Consider the following 23,206-nt stretch of genomic DNA (forward strand, 5'->3'; position numbering starts at 1 on the left):
GTGTGTGTGTGTGCATGTGCGTGCGCATGTGTGTGTGTGTGTGTGTGGTAGAGACAGCGAGAGAGACTGGTTGCCCTATACTTATCCTTGCTTCTCACTAACTGAATACCGTCTGTTTCTGGTGGCTTACTGCCCCCAATAGGCCATCACAGTGAAAACTAAAACATGAAATACAATGGACTCATTTGATTTCCTGGCTCATTCTACATTTGAAGATAATGGCATTGCACAAATATTTATCTTTATCTTGGAGTCAGAATAAATTTAAGCAAATGTTCAAAAAAGAACCCTATGCTTTAACTGTAAAAATGTATATGTTCTATGTAGTATATGTAAAGTGTAGAGTGTAAAACACATTGTTTACAAGTCAGAGATAGTGTGCAAAAATTTAAATAAAATGTACGTTGTATACTGTTGCTGGCCTTACACACTATTAGGTGCACTCATTTACTTCGTTTCTATGATTATAACATTGTAAGATCTATTCATAACTATAGTGAATTACATGAAATGTGATATGAAATATATGTTACAGTAAGAAAAGCAGATGTGTAAATAATGATGGCTGAATTCCATTTAGCTGCTTCAGGACAGAGCCATTGTTAATGTTGTCAGTAACAACTGTGCTTTTCTGACTATGACAGGTCATAAATGTCTGGCTTTGCTGTATCACTCCAAGTGAAACAGCAAATACAAATTTAATACCAATGCAACGCAATCTCATTAACAGGTTCCTGTGATATCGTACACAAACGTATACACACCAATTCGAATGATATCCTGCAAAATTAGGCGCCGGCTCCTTGACCAATTACATGACAGTTGAGTTTAGCGGTCTTTACAGATAAATTTAGCCAAGAAAATGTTACTGTGAGCCGGGTATAGTGCACTGTGAAGTGCCGACCGTTTCAGAGGCAATTGCCGTTAAGTTTAGCCGACAAAATGAGTGCAAAATCTTTGCACTCACATCTTTCGTTACTGTATTAGAGCTACACTTATGTCAACAACCAGTCAAGAAACCAATATGTTAATAAGTAAAAAGTGACAGACATATCCTCTTCCTCCATTTCTACTCTGTTCCTTCTGTCTTATCCTTTAAGATAAAACAAAACCCTGATGCTAATTTCATGACTTCGAAATGCAAATTGGACAGATGAAACAACATCCAAAATGTCCAAAAACAGACAGAGGCCAGACAGCAGTTGGTAAGTTAAACAAATATGACAAATAGCAGTACAAGAAAAAGAAAATGTAAGATATTAATACGGATCCTACTTAAAGTGGCTACTGTCTAAATACAATAACCTGATGGTGGAAGGAATACAATATTTGGAGAAATGATTACTTTATATACTGTATGTACTGTATGTAGGATTGCTTTCATTTTATTTTCACATGTGTATCTGTGGGCATGCGCTCATTTTTAAATTACAGCCTATGTAGATGTTTAGCCTTTAGGCAACATCTACATATTTATTTAATGAATGCAGAAAGTTAAATTGGTTAGAATATAGCTAGCATATATAATAAATATAATGAAATAATTTAGTTTAGGCTATGCATAGTACCTAGACCTGCCAACAAAAGCTTATTGTTAGAAGAAAACCAAACATTCCTTAGACCTATAGACCACTACTGACCTCAATCACGCTGGCTCCCTCATAATCAACTGCTCTACCAATCTCCTGCTTCTCTCTCTCTCTGCTGAAATATCTTCCAATATCCATCTCATCTGCTCAATGAATTGAAGGATACAATGGTACAATGGCATTAACAGGGACCCTATGACATTTAGTTTTCAGTGACAACAACATTCTATGGGGATTGATATTGTTTTAGAATAGGCCTACTATAGAGATAAGCTATATTATTGGCAATGAATAAAGAGTTGTGATTAGCTTGCTAAGTTAACTATTTCTTGTATTTCGCTTGTTCACTCTAGCTAGGCTTTAGTTTTCCATAGCAAACCAAAATATCCCCTTTCCTTTACCTTAAGAAAACGTAGCTAAAGGTAAGCAGGTAATTAAAAACAACTTACAATTTCACTCTGTATCACTACGTGTAATCAAACTTCCTTTCACCATTAGCATGTGTATTGGTGTGTGTATGTGTGGGGGGGAGGGTGCATAGCGAGTTCAGACCAAAGAGTAGCGACAAGACGAGAGGAATCCCCCAGTTACTTGCAACACTCTGAAAGCTGCCAGTTCACACCAATGCAACGAGACGGTGCGGCGCATCATCTTGATAGCACAACGACTCTCTGTACTTCTGTCTAACTTCCGACTTTTCGGCTATTTTTTGTAGCTATAGATATCATTTGTTGCGTCTAAATATGAATGAGGATAAATCGAATTGTTATTGTTGTTCTTATTATTATTTAGGGGGGCTTAGGAACATTTTGGGGTAGCTTCAGCCTCCCTAAAATAGACTTAACGACGTCCCTGATAAGGAGCAAGGTTACCTCCCCTTTCTCTGCTTTGCCCGCCAAAAGAATTTGGCCCGCCCATGAGAAAGAGAAAGACATCATGGCTTGCAAACAAGCAAAGTGGCAGTTGGTCAAAGCCACACCCCCACTCTCCACCTTGCCCCCCTCTCCTCCTCAATAGCATTTAAAGCTACAGACAGAAATGGCATATTCTAAGGAACGTTGTGGGACTGGCTCTAGTGGCTGTAATTCTGCACTAAGGCTGAATTTCAGGAAATAGACTTCAGATACAGTATTAGGGGACCACTAAGGCCTATATAAAAGCATCCAAAGAGCAGCATGTCATGGGACAAGTAGTACTCCTGGGACACGAACACGTGTTTCCTGGGTGAAAGTCCTGTGTTTTTTCCCAGAACACGAACTCCGCTCCACTGCTTGAAAGCCCTGTGTTTCATGAGCCACCCATCCACCCTGACCTTCTTCTTATGCGGACCCGAGCACACTTATACAGTAGCTGTCAGTGTTGTGTATACAGCAATAAATACGTGGCATTCATACAAATTACAGTGCATTACTTTTCATAGCTATATGTACGAATGGTTCATGAAAACAGCCTGATTCTGTACTAATAATAACCCCAAGATATCACATAGGAAGTGCAATGAACCACAATTTATAGACAGCTCTACAAGCTGTATTTTAAAGTTATGCACATGGACAGGTCAAACACATGCTCCTTATTGATCACATATCACATCTAATTTCTCTCACAGTTGGTGTCTGTCAGATTTGCCTGAGGTCATACCACCTTACCTCCTGTCTCAGTGTGGTCTGGAGCCTCTAGACTGTCTGGTAACAAATGATCATCCTCCTGGCTGCTCTCTGCAGCCCAGCTCAAAGAGCCCACAGTGGCTGGCTGCTGCTCCCGTACAGACCTAATGGAGGGGGGAGACGACTGGAGATGGATTCCCTCTGTCATTCTCCAGTCAAGCATGCCAGACTCTATTTGAAGAGATGAGCCATGTTTGAGTCCACGTCTCTAATTAGCCACATAGGCCTTTGTTCGGAGAGCTATTATACTGCCTAATAACAGCTACTGTAGAGCCTTGAAAGGAAATAACTAACACTCTCAGTTTAGAGATGGCATTGTCTTGAAGTCCAAAATAAATGGGAGCACAGAATTGCATTTTGTAAGGATTTGCAAGTATGCAAATAGCATTAGAAGGAGATGTGGTATGTGTGCTTAAGCTAGAGTGTCCCGTAACAATGAGAGAAATGCCAGAGAAGTGGGTCTCAGATGATTAAGAGCTGCCTCTTTTCCCAGGCGTCTTTGTCTCCAGAGAGACATCATCTTCCTGATAGTTTCTAGGCTGAGAAAGATGACGGAGAGAAGCGCCCAGCTACTCTTCCTTTGTCTGGTTCAGGAGGGCAGACTGCTGCATCTAGCCTTATTTATCTTACAAATGACTATCTCTAGGCACTGGTGTTTGACTTCACAGCTGGGTGATTGAGAGGGTGTAGAACTGATCTGATCTCCACACTCTTTCTCTCTGTCTGTTGTAATTCACACTTAAAATTCATGAAGCCTCCTTCCATTAGTTCCAAAACAGGTATTTTTCTGCACTTGCCAACTTTCGTAGAACTTGCCACTAATCACATTTGATCTGGTCTGTGTTTCAATTATTCTATTAAAAGACACCTCTGTGTAATCAAGAAACCTCTGTGTGTTTCTGTCTTTCATTTCTTTTTTCTTCAACAGACAAAAACATGATCTTCCATTTCCTAATTAACCAACACAGGGGCATGTGGAGGAGAGAAAATAAGATGAAGCATGGATTCTCCTCTGAGTAGAGGCAATTAGCACCTTTTCCTTGGCGGAACATTGCAGGTTGCCTAAATAGTTGTTTCTCGTTGTTGCCCTGGTGTTTTCTCTTTTCTCTACTTGCCTTCTATGGAGACTGACCTATATGAAGAAGAAATGTCAAGCGTAAGGCAGGGAGCAGATGAGAGAAACAGCAGAGAGAGGAGACAAAAGCAGACCAAAGCCTGCACTCAGATCCACTCATGCAGGAAATGGAAAGAAAAAATAAATCCACTCTTTTCTCTTGTGCTCCCCTGGAGAGGTCACCTTTTTTTAAACAGTTACATAGTGAAAGCTTTCAGATGTGGGTGCCACATTCTTTATCTGAAAGTTAACAAGATCAAAGCCTAATTCAACCAGAGAGAATATTTATAGCTTTGCCGTTGTGGTTTACAAAATCCAGGATTGTATTTCACCTCTTTTGTATTATGACATGTGTAGAGTATATATATATATACATTCACCTAAAGGATTATTAGGAACACCCTACTAATATCGTGTTTGACTCTATCCTATCAATATGGGCCAACATTTCTAAAGAATGCTTCCAGCACCTTGTTGAATCAATGACCTAAATAATTAAGGCAGTTCTGAAGGTGAAAGGGATCCCCCACACCATTACACCACCACCACCACCAGCCTGCCCAGTGGTAACAAGGCATGACGGATCCATGTTCTCATTCTGTTTACGCCAAATTCTTACTCTACCATCTGAATGTCTCAACAGAAATCGAGACTCATCAGACCAGGCAACATTTTTCGAAGTCTTCAACTGTCCGATTTTGGTGTGCTCGTGCAAATTGTAGCCTCATTTCCCTATTTTTAGTGGAGATGAGTGGTACCCGGTGGGGTCTTCTGCTGGTGTAGCCTATCCGCCTCAAGGTTGTGCGTGTTGTCACAAATGCTTTACTGCATACCTCGGTTGTAACGAGTGGTTATTTGAGTCAAAGTTGATCTTCTATCAGCTGGAATCAGTCGGCCCATTCTCCTCTGACCTCTAGCATCAACAAGGCATTTTCACCCCCCAGGACTGCAGCATACTGGATGTTTTTCATTTTTCAGATCATTCTTTGTAAACCCTAGAAATGGTTGTGCGTGAAAATCCCAGTAACTGAGCACATTGGGAAATACTCAAACCAGCCCATCTGGTACCAACAACCATGCCACACTCAAAGTTGCTTAGATCACCTTTCTTTCCCATTCTGACATTCAGTTTGGAGTTCAGGAGATTATCTAGACCTGGATCACACCCCTAAATGCATTGAAGAAGCTGCCATGTGATTGGTTGATTAGATAATTTCATTAACATGAAATTTAACAGGTGTTCCTAATAATCCTTTAGGAGAAAAATCATCAGTAGTTGCTGACACATAAGGACACAGATTATTAAAGGGGTGATAGAATGATTATATAGGGTATTTCACACTGTTCCTTATGGTCTCCTAATGGGGTATGTAACATTGGTTGGGCTGAAAATGGCCTGGTTAATATTTTATTGGCCCTTATGCATCCCTGTGTTTTGGCCCTATTTGTAACAAGAGCTTTTCTTCATGAATATTTAGATGAGCTGCACGCTGATTTGTTGAGCGAATTGCCATACACACATATTAGAGACGAGCGCTGATTGGTTGAGCGAATCCCCAATACACACACATTAGAGACGCGACAGAATCTCATATTACAGATACTGCAATGTTTCCTTACCAAATTCACTTCTGAGCCTTTTTTATGCGAAAAATCAACTATATAAAGGTCAAATATGGGCCGTTTTATGAAAATTGATGGATAATTGCAAATTTGGTAAGACGTGTTGGACTTTAGGAGCTCCACACAGTCTGACAAGAAAGCAGCAGCCTGCTGGGCTCCATACCCAGCGCAAAGTCACCCTTTGTGGATACTGCACTACCGGGGCTCTGCGGCCGGCTACCGCTATAACTATAATATATTTAGGGCCCGAGCGCCGACAGCGGCGAAGGCCCTATTGAAACCGAAGGAATTATTGTTTCTTTCTTTTTCCTGTCAAATGAATTGGCTTTTTGAGGGGCTTAACATATTCAAAAACTCACCAAATTTGGCGGTCGCATCAAGTCTGGTGAAGATTTACGTATTTTAAGAGTTTCGGGAATAGGCGCACAAAAATGGCTCGCTAGCGCCCCCTACAAAGTTAAAAAAATTGAGCCCCTGCAGTGCGTTTAATGTAGACTCACGGAACTTGGTACACATATGTAGCATGTCAAGATTTACAAAAGACCTCATTAGAGCCATACCCTAAACCCAACAGGAAGTCCGCCATTTTGATTTCAAAGTTCGAAATCAGTGCGATTTTGGCCATTTCCACGTCGTACTTTAACAAACTCCTCCTAGAGATTTCATCCGATCAACTTCAAACTCGGTCTGTGCCATCTTAAGACATTAAAGATGAAAAGTTGTTAAAAGAAAAACTTTTCGTCATAGGGCGTGACCGTGGCGGGGCGGCTATTTTGTGCGTTTCGCCGCCGAAACAGGAAGTGGGTGTAACTCAAGTGTACATTGTCCAACTGGCTCGAAACTTTTCAGGATTCATAAGAGTCCAACCCTGAGGACAAATAAAGGCCGATATTTACTTAAAGTCATAGCGCCCCCTAGTGGCAACAGGAAGTAGGCCTAAAAGTCAAGGTGCTATTCTTTAACGAACTCCTCCTAGAGATTTCATCTGATGGACTTCAAACTTGGTCTGTACCATCCCAACACCTTAACGATGAAGAGTTATTAAAAGAAAAACTTTTCGTCAGACGGTGTGGGCGTGGCGTGGCGGCCATTTTGAGTGTTTAGCGATGAACAAAGAAATTGTTGTAACTTGAGTGTACGTTGTTGTATCTGCCCGAAATTTCTCACGATTGATAAGGGTCCAGGCCTGAGGACACCTACAGGCCAAAATTGACTTTTGGTCATAGCACCCCCTGCTGGCAACAGGAGATGCACCTTATATGACAAACATCATCCGATTTACATGAAACTTATAATGTGTGGTCTACATGTGATACTGAGCCGCCCCCTATACTTTAACCATGCCCACTTACTCAGGCCACACCCCCTTTCATAACATTTGAACCGTTTAACGTAGAGTTTTGTTTGAGGTGTCATTGAACTCAGCAGAGAGTTCCTTCTTCATTGGTGATGGTTTGGCCCGCCCCCTATGCTTAAGCCACGCCCCCTTTCATAACATTTCAACCGTTTAAGGTATACCCTTGTGTGAGGTATCATTGAACTCAGCAGAGACTTCATTCTTCATTGGTGATGGTTTGACCCGCCCCCTAAGATTTAGCCACGCCCCGTTGTATAACTAATAACCTGTTTGATGTAGACCCTTGTGTGAGGTATCATTGAACTCAGCAGAGACTTCCTTCTTCATTGGTGATGGTTTGGCCCGCCCCCTATGTTCAAGCCACACTCCCTTTCATACATTTTAATGTTATGGCAAGACTAAGGTAGAGTCTTGCATGAGGTATCATTGAACTCAGCACAGACTTCCTTCTTCATTGGTGATGGTTTGGCCCGCCCCCTATACTTTAGCCACGCCCCCTTTCACAGCTGATGAACCGTATGACGTAGAGTCTTGTGTGTATCATTGAACTCGACTCATTGGTGATGATTTGCAGCGTCTGAGTGCACGGAATGTACGGTCGCAAGGAGCGGCGTCCGCCGGTAACCCTGACGCACGCAGAGGCGCGAGGGCCCGTCCATCGCTGCTCGCAGCTTTAATTACAGTTTGAATTTCGTCACGGCATGAATATTACAGGTTCCCCAAGGTCTTACAAAGCTTAGCTAACACTTGTCCGATTTCGGATTTCAATTGAATGCATTTTTGTGAATGTCAGAGGTCTCGTTAGGAGGAGGCTAGCTAGCTCTCATTGATGGACTCCAGCTCTATCAATGAGACTTGCGGACAAGAGGCGTTTATTTCCCCGATTGTTTGTTTAAATAACTCAAGACACATATCCATTATAATATTAACTGGAACCTGCGGGCTGCGGTAAGAGATTGCGGGCGTAACAAGCTCACTGACCGCGCTCTCAGTCACTCACCGGTTGGCCGGTAGCAGGAGGAGGGGAGGGAGAACAGCGAGCTGCAGGCCCTGGAGCGCTGTCAGGACAGCGGCGTTTGTTAGTCCAGTCACCCAGAGAAGGGTAAGTTTATAAGGGTATTGAGCACCGGGCCGCCGGCCGAGCTCAATCAAGCTCACAGTAGGCCGGGGTCTGTGACGGAGGACAGGCAGGGCGGCGATGTAGCAACCCAAGCAGCACCAGCCGCTGAACTTCGACACACAGTCGGACAAAATTTGCAATTAGCCATCAATTTTCGTAAAACGGCCCATATTTGAGCTTTACATAGTTGATTTCTCACATAAAAAAGTTTCAGAAGTGAATTTTGTAATAGAATAGCAGAGATCTGCCTGACCTAGATTCAGAAGACTACCTGATCTCAGGTCAGTTGTGTAGCATATGTAAATGTTGGGGCGTGACCGTTCTCTTAATACACCCATGGGTGTGACAAAGTTACAGGTCTTGGGAGGTTGACGTCAACTTCCAGCTTTGTTGAGATTCGCCCGTTTTCAGCGGCAGTTTCAAAATATGAGATTTTCGTAGTAAAGGGGTGTCAATGGGATTTTGAGCTTATATGTATGTCCTATTTACCCACCGAACTGTCGTTATTCAACTATGACAGGGTAAAATCGGTTTTGCATTCTATCACCCCTTTAACACATTTTCCTCAGATGGTAAGTGTAAAGAGAAAATAGGCTATAAATTCAAAACTTAGCCAACTCATCATGAGGAAATGCCATAATGAAAGTGCAAAAATAGAAAATATCCAACATCTGTGTGTCCCTGATAAACTGAGAGTTACTCGCTCTCGCTACAGTCCCCGTATATTATCTTCATTTTGCACTCCCGGTTAGCGTTCAAGAAAATGTCCACTGCTTTACCGCGTTGCACATCACAACAACTACAACTTGTTTACCCACACCACCCCCTGCTGCATATCTGATGTAATTACATGCATATCTGATACATTGCCACTACTTAATTACTGAACCATAGCCACAGATGAAATAATATTCTACAACAATGAGCCACGTTGATTAGTAGTTTTGATGGTCGAATATTCAAATAGTCAAAACCCCTAGTGAGTAATGGCCTTAATAACACATGAGGTGGACATCTACAGCCCGAAATTATGACACCATATTAGCTTCCCTGGCATTTTTTAGGACTCATACTCTACTTCATTATACGCTAAATATTATGGAGGCTTTAAAGCAGGAGTTGGCTGCAAATAATCCATCAGAATGCTAACACATCCCTTCAGAAAAAAATTTATAGAAAATACACAATGTGTGAAGCTTCAGACAGAAGACTCCCTTTGTTTACTTGAGTGATTAAGAGGCAGTTAATAATGTGCCTGCATTTCTGAAGGTTTATGTCACTATCATCACCATCCGTACAGTAGATGGGACTTTGCTCTGATTTGCTTGATGTCTACAATAAGTAGTGCATAAGACCTACACATTAACATAGAAATTGACAGTCAAACTGCAAAGCTTTTGATGTTCAGTTTCTGGTGTCAATCAAGCAGCATGAGCAGCTTCTCAGGAGATATGCTGAGGTAACAATTTATGAAGACTGACAACCTGGTTGAGAAGATGTGCGAAAGGAATGATGGCCATTTAAGAAAAAAACTGCCACTTACACCTAAAAATATACATGATTGCCACTTGAGATACTACACAAGAAAATGTTTGACATTTGTGTCATATATTCCCAAAATCACATCTCTGGTGGTCCTGTTTTTGGAGCTCACGTTCAGTCTTTAGCAGCATTTTAATCTCTGTAGTATTATTTCATCATATAAATGATGAAATGTTTTTTTTTTTCTACTAACAAGCATGACTAGGGTGATGTTTTTGTAAATGTTTTCATATGGGCTGACAGGGACTGAAAGAACTGACACTGAGCTTGTGGGATATGGTGTTCTGTCTTTATACTTTGAAGATTTGGCTTTGATAACATACACAGAAGATGGCCCTTATCCACAGCAAATACAGTCTACTTAACACTAAAATATACACCTCTGCATTAGCCCGGGGCCAAGGCCAGCTGGGAATATGCAATGGATGAAAAGACTTGTAAATGTCAGACTGCTGTCTTAATTATAAAAGCCAATATTGGTGGCAAAACTGTTTTTGAGGTAGAAATAATGATTTATAATTAAGCTTCAACACAATGATACAAAAACCCTTCAAGTTTCTTTTAATACAATGGCCATAATCTTAAAAGGTCATTAGTTACTCAACATAATCAACAATAACACTGACAACCTTTTTACACTCAGTTGCCAGTTTATTAGGTACACATAGCTTATACAACAGCAGTAAATCTAACCTTCCAAGTTGCTTCAAAGGATGTTGTTTATCATTTTCTGTGGTGCTGTTGTGTTGTGTCATGTTGAGTGTTTCAAATATTCATTTAGCACCTCTTGATATATTGATGGGGTGGACAAAATATTGTATTATATGACACCTCACTTTTATTGGGCCTAACTTTATTTGGCCTGAAATCTATAGTGGTTTGGCTTATGTCCTTTGGGGCTAAAGTGAATAAAAGTAACATTGTTTCAGACTCCAGGGACATCATAGTGGTCTCATGGGTCCAAACAAAGTCTTATAAAGGCATAAAATATCAAAGCAAAAATGTAGACAAAAAATATTTTTTTAGTAAAGGTTTGAATAAATAAAACTTGAATATAAGTAAATTTGACACAGAACCAAAAGCTAAAACCCACTTTCCACTTGACCTTTGACCTGTCACACTTCTGAGGTATTGGTTACTGTGTGAACTTTGACTCATGACCTTTGAACCAGCCATTGAGCAGAAACCCCAAGGCCATGGCTAGTATCGACCTGCTGTATGCCCTGAGCAATGTGTAGGGACCAACACCTCTCTAAAGGTAATTTGTCACATTCATAAGTAACTAGCTTAAATTCCACCAGGGCTCCGTGTTTCACCAGCGTCTATTGGAGAAATTTCTCAAACTGTCCAGGCTGTTACTACACTTTGTCATGGTGGACACTTGAGGTCAAACATGTACATTTGTAGCTCCATAAGGTGCTCTGTTTATGATGGTGAGCGTAACCCCTCTACCAATGGCCCCACCAAATCACACTGGCAACAGCGTTAATTCAAGCTTTGGAGGAATAGCTTGACAATTTGGGGAAGACGCTTAAAGTATTTATTTTATTTTGGTGGGTAAAGTGAGAATATTGATACCACTCATATGTACAGAGAGCTGTGTTTATCTTCTCTTAACTCTCAAGCAAATACGTGTATTTCCTATAATGTTAAACTGTTCCTTTAAACAAAAACAAAATAGGCTCCTTTGACTGTAGATTCGATAATATTTTCTCCCATCTGAAACCTCATCTTGTTTGACTCCTCTTAATGGTGGGATATTTGCAGACAAAATGACAGAGGATGTTGTTGTTACCTGTAAAGAAAAGCTTGAGAAAGTTCAAACAAAGGCAGAAATGTCTGTGAGCGTATCAAATTCAGAAGAAGAAATTCTGAGTTGTTTGGAAAAGAACAGTACTACAAATACCAAGCTGCCATTCAGTGGTACAAACCACCATAATGACATGGAATAGTTAGGGTGCAACAAACAACCTCAAATTCTTACGGCAAACATGATGCCCTGCAGCCGAAGAATTGAATTGAAAAACAATGACTCGAACTGTAAAGATAGGAATGTTCTCAAGGCACTAATGATGCTTTTTACATACCTTTTACGTGTGCTCTCTCTCTCTCTCTCTCTCTCTCTCTCTCTCTCTCTCTCTCTCTCTCTCTCTCTCTCACACACACACTGTTCTATGTTTCTTTACTGTCTTTATCATCTAATAGGAATATGCAGAGATCCTACACATGTCTTCTAACTGTATTTTATCATAAAACCATTGTGATTCTATAGCATCTGTGTTTGGATACAATGCATGTTAAAATTAGGTTTTCACTTACTGAAAATCAATTTACAATAATCAGACAAAAACACTCAACAGTCATATTCAATCATTTCTTGTGTCATTCTTCATGCTGCTGTGAATGTGGAGCTTCACCCTCTTCAAAGCACCTAAAGCTCTCTGAGTCCTCAGTGCCAACAGGGAGGGGGGCAGAATGTGAGAGCGAATGAGAGGAGAGGGTTAGGTGGATATTTATAGGAATGCCAGAAGAGGTGCGGTTGAGGTGTGGCCCTGCTGCCGAAATTCTGCTAGGTAGCTTCAAGAAATGGAAGTGAGATGTTTGCAACAGAAGGATAAAGTCCGATTCTAACAGCTTTGTCTGTTGTTTGGGAATGCCAGTTGATCCCTTGTGGACAATAAATATCAATCAGTATCAACATCCAGTTGGTTCAACAGAATTTGTTGGAAGTTTTCTCTTAACTTTTACATTTGGGCTGAAGACACAGTGGGCCCTATTTTAACGATCTGAAACGCAAGTATGAAACGCCAAACGCAAGTAGCTTTGTGGGCGGATCTCAGGCGCTGTTGCTATTATAACGGCGGGATAAATGAGTCTTGCGCCCGACGCAAATCTTAAATGGGTTGGTCTGAAGTAGCTAGGTGTGGTTTGGGCGTAACGTGAAAATAACCAATCAGAGCGTCATCTTTCATTCCCTTTAAAGCGCCCATATTATGACTGCTTTTCAACAAGTTAAAATAGGTCTATGAGTTCCAGAAAACATGTTTCTGAAGTTGTTTGCTGGAAATAGCTTGTAGGAAAAGATTCTTACCTCCCTCTATTACCCTCTGTTTCAGTCCCTTTCAAAGTATTCTGTTTTCTGCTGCTCATTGCATATTTATGAGCTGCTGCACATTTACCCACACCCCACTCGAACTATTACCATGGTAACGGGAAGCGCATAGTAGTAACGGTCGAAAGCAATCTGCGCATGCGCATGACGGCTCGCAGCACAGATCGGAGAAAGTTATGGCAGACATGGCGGCAGTAACTTGGCATCCTACATCCATGGTTCAACCGGTTCAACCCTACATGGTTCAACCACACATGTTTGACCCAGAATCGGATCCTGAAGGAGGGGAGTCTCCTCCAGAACCTGAGACTCAAAGAATTCAGCAGGACGTTTCTGAATGGTTAGTCAAAAAATGACTTTGTATTTTTTTGGGAACTTAGCTAGATATTAGTCAGTGTTGTATCTCCACAAAGGTAGTCTAGCCAGCTAGTGCCAAGCCAGAAGCTATCATCTGTCTCTATAAGTTACGCAATTATTTATGAAACTTATTTAATTTTTATTCACACAATAGTTAGAAGTTAACTAGATTTTGCTTCTTGTTCACAAAACGTAGTTATGTGTTGTAAGTTTCAAGTTACCAAAATTGTCATCCATATGGGTTTGCATTGTAAACATTGAGAAAGCCTAGCGCTACTATTCACCTATTTAACTCAAGCTGAGATAAAGTACTAGCTTGCTAGAGCAGCTCATTAAAATGTAAAACGTGGGTGCTGTAATTAGTTGTAAATACCAGGTTTATTTCTTTAGCTTTATACATGCATGATTTTTTATTTTATTTTTTAGGTGCACTTGTGGAAATTGTGCAACAATGCCATCAGAGCCTGAGAATGTATGCTGCCAGGAGGTGCCACAGGTAACATCATCTTTCCTAAACTTATGTTTGCAATATATGATTGCAGACAACATGCCACTGCAGATACTTACCTTATTTTATGCAAACTAGGTTATAAGACGGCTGCAGCAGCTGGATGAAAGGCCTCCATGCATGATAGACCATCCAGGTTTAGAACCTGTTTGCCTAAATGTGTTCTCACTGCAGAACGCATGCAACATTTACAGGGCTGACTACGGTCCTCTACAGTTATGGGGGATAGAGCAGTGAGTTTCATCTGTAATAACCTACTTACATTCACTGTTCATACAACATAATATACTAAATAGTCAGCCAAAGCCACTATTTCAGATCATATTTTTTCTTGAACATATAGCCAAGTATTTCCTAAGCAAATACTCTATATTACACATGAATTAACATGAAACATTTACATATACAATAAAGATTTATTGTCCGCTGTCAATGTACATATAAATACAATGTTGAAGGATTCACTGAATCCAAATTAGAGAAATGTGAACCCAGACATAACAACCTGCTGACTACCAATGTTAATTTCTCTCAGTCGTTACAGGTTTGTAGCCTATAGGAGCTTCGTGAGCTGGTGCTGGGGCTTCCTTGGTCGGAAGATACGGGTAGTGATTCTCTCGTGTGTGGTTCTTCGGATCCGACGAGAGTTTTCTGACGCCCAGGGAAGATATGGAGGCTTCAAACTCCCCCCCCTTGATTGAATCTGGAGACGTAGCTGGCGATGACCTCCTCCTTGTCTGGATGCTCATATTGTGAAGACAGGTCCGGCGGGATGTTTATCTTCAGAATCTCGTCTCTATACGATGATGGGTCGACAAAGACTTTCTCCATGATCATGTCAAATCATCAACATATCCTGTACATACACATACATACACACACACACACACACTCACACTTTAGACAACTGTTCATATATTGATATTTTGCGCTTTCAATTTTGTATTTTCTCAGGTATTTAAAAGTGCTCATATTATGCAAGTTTTCAGGTTCATAACTGTATTTAGAGGTTGTACCAGAATAGGTTTAATTTTCATAAAACATTTTTGTTGTACTACACATTGCTGCAGCTCCTCTTTTCGCCCTGAGTGTTGAGCTCTCTGTTTTAGCTACAGAGTGAGACATCTCACTTCTGTTCCATCTTTGTTGGGAGTCGCACATGCTCAGTAGCTAGGTAAGGACTACTAGTCTGACTGCCAGTCAGAAGCAGAGCATGAGGGCGTGCCACTCTAGCAGCTAGGTGAGCATTGTAACGTGTCTTACAAAGTGACCACGTTTGTCTCTGAAGTAAAGGCTGGACTACAATAGAGCTGTTTGGAGCAGTTTGTAAACAGTGGTTTCTGTTGGAGATGGTAAGTCCCTTTGGGGGGGAATTTGGGATTTTTCACTTTGTAAACCTATACCATGCATAAAAACAATATATATTTATATATATATAAGCCAATAATGGAAAGGGGAAAGGCCAAAAAGCATAAGGAGCACTTGTTTTTCTTATTTACTGTGTTAAAAGTACGGTGTCATGTACAATGTAAATGTTTGTGTTTGAGTGAGAGAGAAAAAAATAAAGTTACGGAATGTTGCCTCCGTCTTCACTGGTCTGGCTCTGCACTCTCCCTTCCTGGATTTTGGAAAGCTCAGTTTGAAACGAGGATCCCCTGATGATGTTGTGGCTTGTCCTCGATCAGCATTCTCATTATAATGCAGTGCAGCCAGGTACAGTCTTGGACAGTAAAAAGAAAATCAAACATGAAAACAATTGCAAGAAATGGGGATATGATTTCAAAAAGTAAACAATGTAACAATATACCTGCACAGCATTCCCAGATATGGATAGACCACGTTTTTTGGAGCGAACCGCAGGATGACGCTATGGAACGCCTCCAAAGAGGACGTCTGGTAGTGGGGACTGAGCTTGGCAATGTCCCTCAGGACAGTCTTTTTGGTCAGCTCCTTTTCCAGGTTGTAGAACGCAGGAGTTCCTGCAAGACAAAAAACATAGTAAATCATAGATAATGACCATAATTTCAGCTAATTAATATAAGCAAACCAGTTGAATGAAACAAACCTGCTGAGAGCCATTTACTCTTGTCCCTTGTTTTTCTAATTGTATGGAGGCATTTTGGGAAGAGGGGGTCCTCGTGTGTATGAACATCCCGAACGTGGTTCAGGAGGGAGGTCCATTTAGCCACTCTCTCCGGCCCCGTTTTGGATGATGCAGCTGTCCAATAGATGTGGTTTCTGATGGCTGGAATCCACTTCTTTACTTTCTCACAGTCCTTCTTTTTGCCTATTTTATCTATTTTCTTTGAAAGTCCTACAAATAATATATTTTTTCAAAAGTTAGCCCAATATTAATGTGTTGTCATGAAGCATTATGTGTAGACTTGCCAGGTATAGGCCTACAAGGTGCTTCAGTATGTAAAAGAAAACAAAAAGGTAATATACCTTTCTCCATGTGCCAGACATCGTAGAATTGTGTGATGTTTTCCTCCCTCAGGAATTTCTGAATTTGTGGGTGGCGGTCGGTGACGATGCAATCAATGGTTACACCTTGTGCACCCAACAATGACAGGCTCCTCTTCAGGCCCTCTTTCTCCATGTATGAGCTCCCACCAACCTCATTGCTCTGTCGAAAAAAGGATAAGTGTGGATCCATATTTAAAACGTGTGGCATTGGAAAAATTTGTAATAAGAAAAAGAAAACAGTAAAATTTCATTTGTCCTGCCCACCTGAACCAACTGGAGATCGACAATAGTGTTGGTGTTGAGGTGCATCATGGTATAGCTACCATATTTTGCACAGTGGCCTGTGAAAACATTGTCACAATATTGTACTGCAATGTCTGGTATGTGTTTATAATAGTCTATTAATTTACAAGCAAACATATCCTAGTCTTTTAATTTCCAAAAATATACCTGGAGAGTCAGCCCTCATGTCGCCACCGAGTATGACTTTATCATCTTTGAGCTGCTGCAGCATCACCTCCTGGGACTTCCTCCAGGTGTGGACTATAGCTGGTTCCACAAACATTCTGGCATGCCGACGGAACGTGTCATACAGAAATATCTGCAGACGCATTGCCTTGAACACCTGATGGTAGACAAAAACGACAACAGGTTTTTATAATATTAAACATATGCCAGATACAATAATGGAGCAAGCTATTATTTACTCATTCTTCATTTACCCTTTGAAGTTTGAAGAACGAGGCTCCACTGATGTACACTGCAGCAGAAAGCTGTACGTTCCCAGCTGGTGTATTATCCAGAAGAGGCTGGCTTTTCCAACTTCGGGAATACTCGCAGTACTTGCATAGCTGTTCCACTGATAAAAATGTCCCAAGCCTTTTGGTTTTTACAAGGCATGCACGCTTGCACACAGCACACACCTCAAACAGCTCCATCAGACATGTCTCATACACTATGTATTTTCTAATCGCCTGTGTGGAAGTGAATGCAGCATCTCTGGGGGGGGAGGGAGAGAGAGAGAGGGGAAAACTGTTTCAGCAATAACCGAACACTTTCACAAAAGCAAAATATAGCAGGACTGCTGAAATAGACAATATACGTTTCAGCAAACAAACTGAAACTGATTATATACATTTAGACAAAGACAATTCTGTAACTCACGACATGACTGTTGACTCTGTCAAAGTTGAGACAGTCTGCAGGGTCATAGGTTGTGTCCGGCCCTTGAGAAGTGACAATTGAGCTCCCCTCGAAAGGGTCCTCCTCCTCCTCCTCCTCCTCCAGGCGAGGTCTCTTAGACGGTCGCTTTATGGGTGTTGAGCTTAGATAAGGGAGTGGGTCTATGAAGGGATCAGTGGATGTGCCAAAGTCCTTGCAGGACACAGTAGCCTGTACAGCTGTAACAAAAGTATATTTTCTATAATAAAAAGGCATTCTTAGTTGTAAAACATGACAGCACTGTCATAGTATAAATTCAAGCAATAAAGGCTGCAACAGCTCATTGTAACACTTGATCAAAAGGAATTTGCAATCTATAAAACTACAAACCTTCACTTTTGTAATGTGAACGAAGAGTCCTAGAAGAGAGTTGTGTGCCAACACTCTGTGTTTGAAGGGGCTCAGTCTGGCAGCCGATATCTTTTGTGGCTGGTAACTCCAATGATGCACTGGCCTATATAAAAAAGACAAATGCCATCAACTTCATCCTATAGAATGTATGTATTATTATGCCAACAGATACATCAAGGAAAAAAGTATCACTAATAAATCGAATTCGAGTGTAAATAGTGCTGTGATGTAGCAGTCTAAACCATACACTCGTTTTGCCCTGGACAACGGCAACGTATTCCCGTTTCGAAATGTAATATTATAAAATATTAACAAACGCATTTTTTTCGCAAATCCCCGAAATTATATGCGGCGGGGGATGTGTATTGCTTGACCGACTGAGTCTCCGGGTTTGTATGTGAACACCATGCTAATTGCTCGAAGCTAGCGGTTAGCGTTACCTTGTACTATGTGGCAAAACACTAGCTAGCTACAATGTTAGTTTGCCAAAACACTTCTTGGTTAGTTCGTGCAGAATTGCAAAATAAAGACAGCTAAATATTTGTACAATTCGACAACTCCCTTGGATATGAATTTGATGCTAAACAATTTGCAAGATCCGAAACGTAGCTAATACAGTGTTTGGATTCTAGGCGAGCTAATAGCTACTGTAGCTAACTTGTGGTGTGGTGTACCAAAATTGTAGCAGCTTGCTAACCTTTGACGACCAAACTTGTAATTTCAGAGGCGGAGTGGCAATTGGCAGGGTCGGGACTTTCCCCGGTGGGCCGGTAGTGTTTCGAGGCCGCGAGGGCCGGTCGGATAATAGTTATACATTGCAAGTTCTTAGCAACACCATCCGGCGGCCTAGTGTGCCGCGGACGGGCCGCTGCCAATGGCCGCTGCCCGCTGGTCAATAACAGCGGGCCAATAGTCTGTTAACCTTACCGGGAGTTGTTTTGGTCCCACTCTCGACCACACACTTGGTTCGCACTGGACTGTTTCGTGCGCAAAATATTACAGTATGGGAATATTTAAAAAATGCATAACTTTCGAAAGTTACCATAGCTGGTCAATGGCTTTGCAAGAGAAACTATGTTGACTGCAAACTAACTAGAAGCTAATGCTAGCGGTTAGCTACCTCGTTCTCAATGGCAAAAGACTGCTACAACACACACAAGTTCACCCTAATGTGCAAAAGAAATTGTATAGAACTACTTACATGTCCCTCGTCTGCAGGTATCCCACGCAAAGTTGGAATTGCGCCTTCTTTTAGCAAAAGTTTCGTGGCTAATCCTGCCTTGTACTGACCGAAGTTGGAGAAACAGTCCGTCTGAAAGTGGTTAGCACACACCGACAATTTTTTGCCAACTGTAGCAGGGACATTGCCTTCAAAAATAAATTCAATCCATGCCGCTCTTATGTCCTCTGCGACCGGGATGCGATGGAGTGTTTGGTGCTTGTCTTTACAGCCAACAACAGCACAGTTTAAGTGGTGCTTCGACATGGTGCTTCTGAATCGGTAACAACATGGAGGATATCAGAGAAGAAGTTACTGCTGTACCTTGTGGGTGGAGCCCATAGAAGGTGGAGACATTAGGTATGCTCTGTTGGGAGGGGGTGGAGGGTGGGAATATTCAAATTTTTCGGACTGTGATGTCACAGTCCGAGGAGTTTTCTAACAGCTCACCCAGAGACTGAAGACAGAGGACATTCAGAAACCCGTATCTCACTCAAAACAGCATGGATGTTTTTTTTTTCCAAGTTTGTAAGCGTGTGGAAGCACCAGAGACACAAAAGAACACCCCAAAACAAAGAAAAAGTGTTTTTTTCATAATATGGGCACTTTAAGAGCAGGCGCGCTTGTTCCATGGCGGATTGCTATTATGACGGCGGATTTGCCTGGCGCATGCCAGCGGGAGCTGTCCAGGATGCGGCAAAGTAACAAATGCCTGTCTTGGCTGGGTGGCGATGTTGCTGCGGCCTCTCGGGCGCATCTCCTCAAGTCTGGAGAGGATTGCTGCAGCCATGGAGTGAAATGTATGCCGAAAAAAGCAGGACCAGGTTTCTGATATTAATTCTCTAATATTTTGAAGTACTAAGTCAGGGGAAAAGGCCTACAAGTCCACAGCTTTGACATAGTACTTCTAGTCATTCAAATCTGAATTAAAGGGGAACTATGCCGTTTTTTTAGGTTAATTTACCTTAACTGAACAGCTTCAGAGTCATTGGAATGGTTATATGACTTTTTTTAAGTTGAATGGGGGTCATCTTGCTTCCCCCTAGCGCCTGTGAGTGGAAAAAACACCATTGCAACTTTCGGCCGGTGAGCCGCCCATTCAGGAACCGGCTAACAAGGTAGCGATGGAGTTTTTCACACTATCGTCATGGCTGAGCCAGCAAAAAAGAAGCAGAAAGCTAGGAAAGCATTGTCGGAGGAACAGAGAAAGAGGAAACGGCAGACTGACCGAGTGAGGAGTCAGACACAAGTAAACATAGGAGCTGCCAAATATCTATTCCAAAGCTGTAGGGGGAGCTCTATAGAGAAACCTGTGAGCAAAAAGCAAGAAAACAGCGAAGAAATGGCCAAAACTGCATAGCGCCCCTTTAAAGCAGGGAACAGTAGATCCAATTTGAGAACTCAAAAATGAATAATGAGGAGTGCATGTGGAGTTATCAAATGTTAATCTCAAAAGAGATTGTCTCACACCATGACCAGAGTGGGCTTTTGAAAACCCCAGTTTTGACTTCATCCACTGATAATTCCATTTCACTTAACATCAGGTAATATGGGGACAGGCTAGACTATACGAATGGAGCCACTTCACTAGTGATCAGGTGAGATCAGGTCAGATGAGATAGTTCCCATAATACCTAAAAAATAAAGAGTTCTGAAACAACATGAGGAGGTTAATAGACATACATGCAGGTTTCAGTCTGCATGTAAACCCCTTGTATTTGCTGTGCCTCTCCACTAAGGTCAAGGAAAAGTCTTTTTCAGAAAACTCTGGCAACAGAAGTACTGTCTCTGTAGACATTGCTTTTAGCCAAACCAAGCAGAAACTAAATTAATTACAAGTTTGTACGAACGGACTCACAAAAATAATATAAACTCTGTACTTTCCTCTGTTTGTGACACAAACAGAGGTTGTTAGGAGAGTAACTTTCTCATATCGATCTGGCCTCACTAACCAGGCGCAACTCAGTTAAGTTGATGGGTTTTGGATTACACAATAAACTCAAGAAATATATGATGTCTTAAAGAAAAACAAAGCTGAAATCAGATTTTAACCAAGATGTTTAACCAACTGATAGCTTACCTTACACTGTTAAAACATTTTGGTCAATATCAAATTCAGTATGGGACAAATTCTTCAAATGTTATTACCTCTGGAATTAGATATTTCAGCTTTTCGATGCTTTAAACAGTTGATCTTATCTCAGTAATGTGGATATCTGAATTCAAACTGGCATTAAAGTTCTTGCAACACAAGGCATGTTCATCAACCTGCTGCTGCAGTGGTAGGGAGACAGGTGTGCACTGTTTTTCCCAATCAGCCTGGCGATTATCCCTCTGTAAAGGGCCATCGGCAGCAGCAGCCCTGACAAGCGATGGGATTAGTGAGAGATGCAATTAAGGCCTCAACAGGGAATCGTTGTCTGACACACACAGATAGTATTGTGGCTGCATCTCCACACATACATGCATTATGCTCAAACTGGGAAGTGGAAAGCTCACCTTGAGTCACATCCAATGACTCTGCCATCAATTTATTTATTTGTGTGTGTATCAGAGTTGGTTGGGAGCCCGAATGCTTGGTTACTGGCAATTACAATTCTGCAAACTAATTATCAAATGCAAATTAATAAAACTGGTATAGGATTATCTTTGGAATAATACTTTGAAAAATGACAAAGATAAAGCAGTACTGACACGCAGATCCTTTAATACGCATATGACCTGTAGTTCAAAGTATATTTCACATTAAGATATTCAATATGCAAAAAATAGTGGAAAATGAAACCAATTAAGTTTGAGAATAAGTTCATGATGTCTCATATCAGATTCATTTTTAAATTATCTTGCAGGTCATTGCAGCTGAGTGTTCAGTTGCAGTAAGAGCAGAATTTGCAAGGTCAATTTTACTCACTTTGGAGAAAAACAAAGCAGGACTGGAAGTAATGTGGGTAGGGTTGCAAGCATTAGCCCGTGTTCAGATAACTTTAGCCTGCATGCAAACTACGCAGCCATTTTATTCATTCCATTGACGCAGCAGGGGTGTCAATACAGAGGGCGGTCTGGCAAAAAAGTTGAACCTGCTCAACATTTACTGAACTGCAAATATGTCATCAGGAAAGGCAAATCAAATACATGCAAGAGCTCATTCTGGGTAGATTACTTTGTAATGTGTACAGTGTTTCTATTGTTTACCTTGCAATTGTCATGACAAAAGATAAAATGTCTGCCAATTCTGATTGATTCTAAAGTAACTCCCATCAGCACAGCGCTGTGTGTTGTTTTAACATGTAAATCCACTTCAATGCTGTAGCTAGCTCAGCTAGCATGCCAATAGTATTGCACAGGTGGAATATTCTACACCATTATATCAAACACCTAATTTCTGTTCACAAGGTTTTTGTTTTCTTTCCTTCTCCTTGCACTTGTTGCTTGTATTCTTTCATCACGCAGTAATATTAGTACTCCTTAAATAAGAGCTAATTCCCACGACTCTTTTAAATTGACATTTGTAAGACAGCTGCCAATCCACCAGACTCAGTCAAAGCTTGCACCAAAACAGCATCAATGGAATTGTGGTCAACAAGAGCTACTTGAGTGTTTGATGAGGAGCATCAGTTCCACTCATCATGGGAGCAGATGGGTATTCACTGCTCTGCATACAAACTGGAGAGCTAGCTGGCGTTGCTTTCTCAGAAAGTCTTGACTTTGATTGCTCCATCAGCCAACCTTGTACCTCTTTTCATGTCCCCAATGCTCTCAACACTGTTATGTGTGTTTCCAATTATAGCTGTCTCCCTCCCTGGCTTGCTCTCTATGCACACTCATGGCCTCCCTTTCCACACAGTAATACTTTTGTCCTCACTTTCTTCTGCTCCTCTGTCAGTGGATGCTCTTTACACTGTAAGGAGGCGCCGCTCATCCCCATTGTAATGACCTCCACTGAGACCGCTGAAGCTGTTT

The 23,206-nt window shown here is 41.3% G+C and overlaps 1 protein-coding gene across 2 annotated transcripts; it reads right to left on the reverse strand.

Annotated features, from left to right (window-relative positions):
• Positions 1-14,417: 14,417 nt before the first annotated feature.
• LOC120570237 lies at positions 14,418-19,288 on the reverse strand. Of its 2 annotated transcripts, XM_039818473.1 has the most exons (11): positions 19,229-19,288; positions 18,007-18,130; positions 17,620-17,855; positions 17,178-17,454; positions 16,906-17,080; positions 16,720-16,796; positions 16,435-16,615; positions 16,055-16,303; positions 15,797-15,968; positions 15,561-15,709; positions 14,418-14,845 (listed from the first exon to the last, which is right to left on the reverse strand). In XM_039818473.1, the coding sequence occupies exons 3-11, from the start codon at positions 17,664-17,666 to the stop codon at positions 14,823-14,825; spliced, it is 1,350 nt and encodes a 449-aa protein (XP_039674407.1). In that variant the 5' UTR covers positions 17,667-17,855; positions 18,007-18,130; positions 19,229-19,288; the 3' UTR covers positions 14,418-14,822. The 2 variants fall into 2 exon arrangements, with proteins under 2 accessions (XP_039674407.1, XP_039674406.1); XM_039818472.1 differs by lacking the exon at positions 14,418-14,845 and having other exon boundaries at positions 15,451-15,709.
• Positions 19,289-23,206: the final 3,918 nt, after the last annotated feature.

Source organism: Perca fluviatilis, chromosome 12 (assembly GCF_010015445.1).
Source record: "Perca fluviatilis chromosome 12, GENO_Pfluv_1.0, whole genome shotgun sequence".
Taxonomy (NCBI): domain Eukaryota; kingdom Metazoa; phylum Chordata; class Actinopteri; order Perciformes; family Percidae; genus Perca; species Perca fluviatilis.

What these genes read in the sequence shown, in the direction of transcription:
- LOC120570237 (XM_039818472.1), bottom strand. Translation starts at nt 17,666, where the DNA reads ATGACCCTGCAGACTGTCTCAACTTTGACAGAGTCAACAGTCATGTC. An exon ending in CGTTCTTCAAACTTCAAAGG is followed by an intron (nt 17,081 to 17,177) that starts GTAAATGAAGAA and finishes GTCTACCATCAG; the next exon opens with GTGTTCAAGGCAATGCGTCT. An exon ending in CATGAGGGCTGACTCTCCAG is followed by an intron (nt 16,797 to 16,905) that starts GTATATTTTTGG and finishes ATGTTTTCACAG; the next exon opens with GCCACTGTGCAAAATATGGT.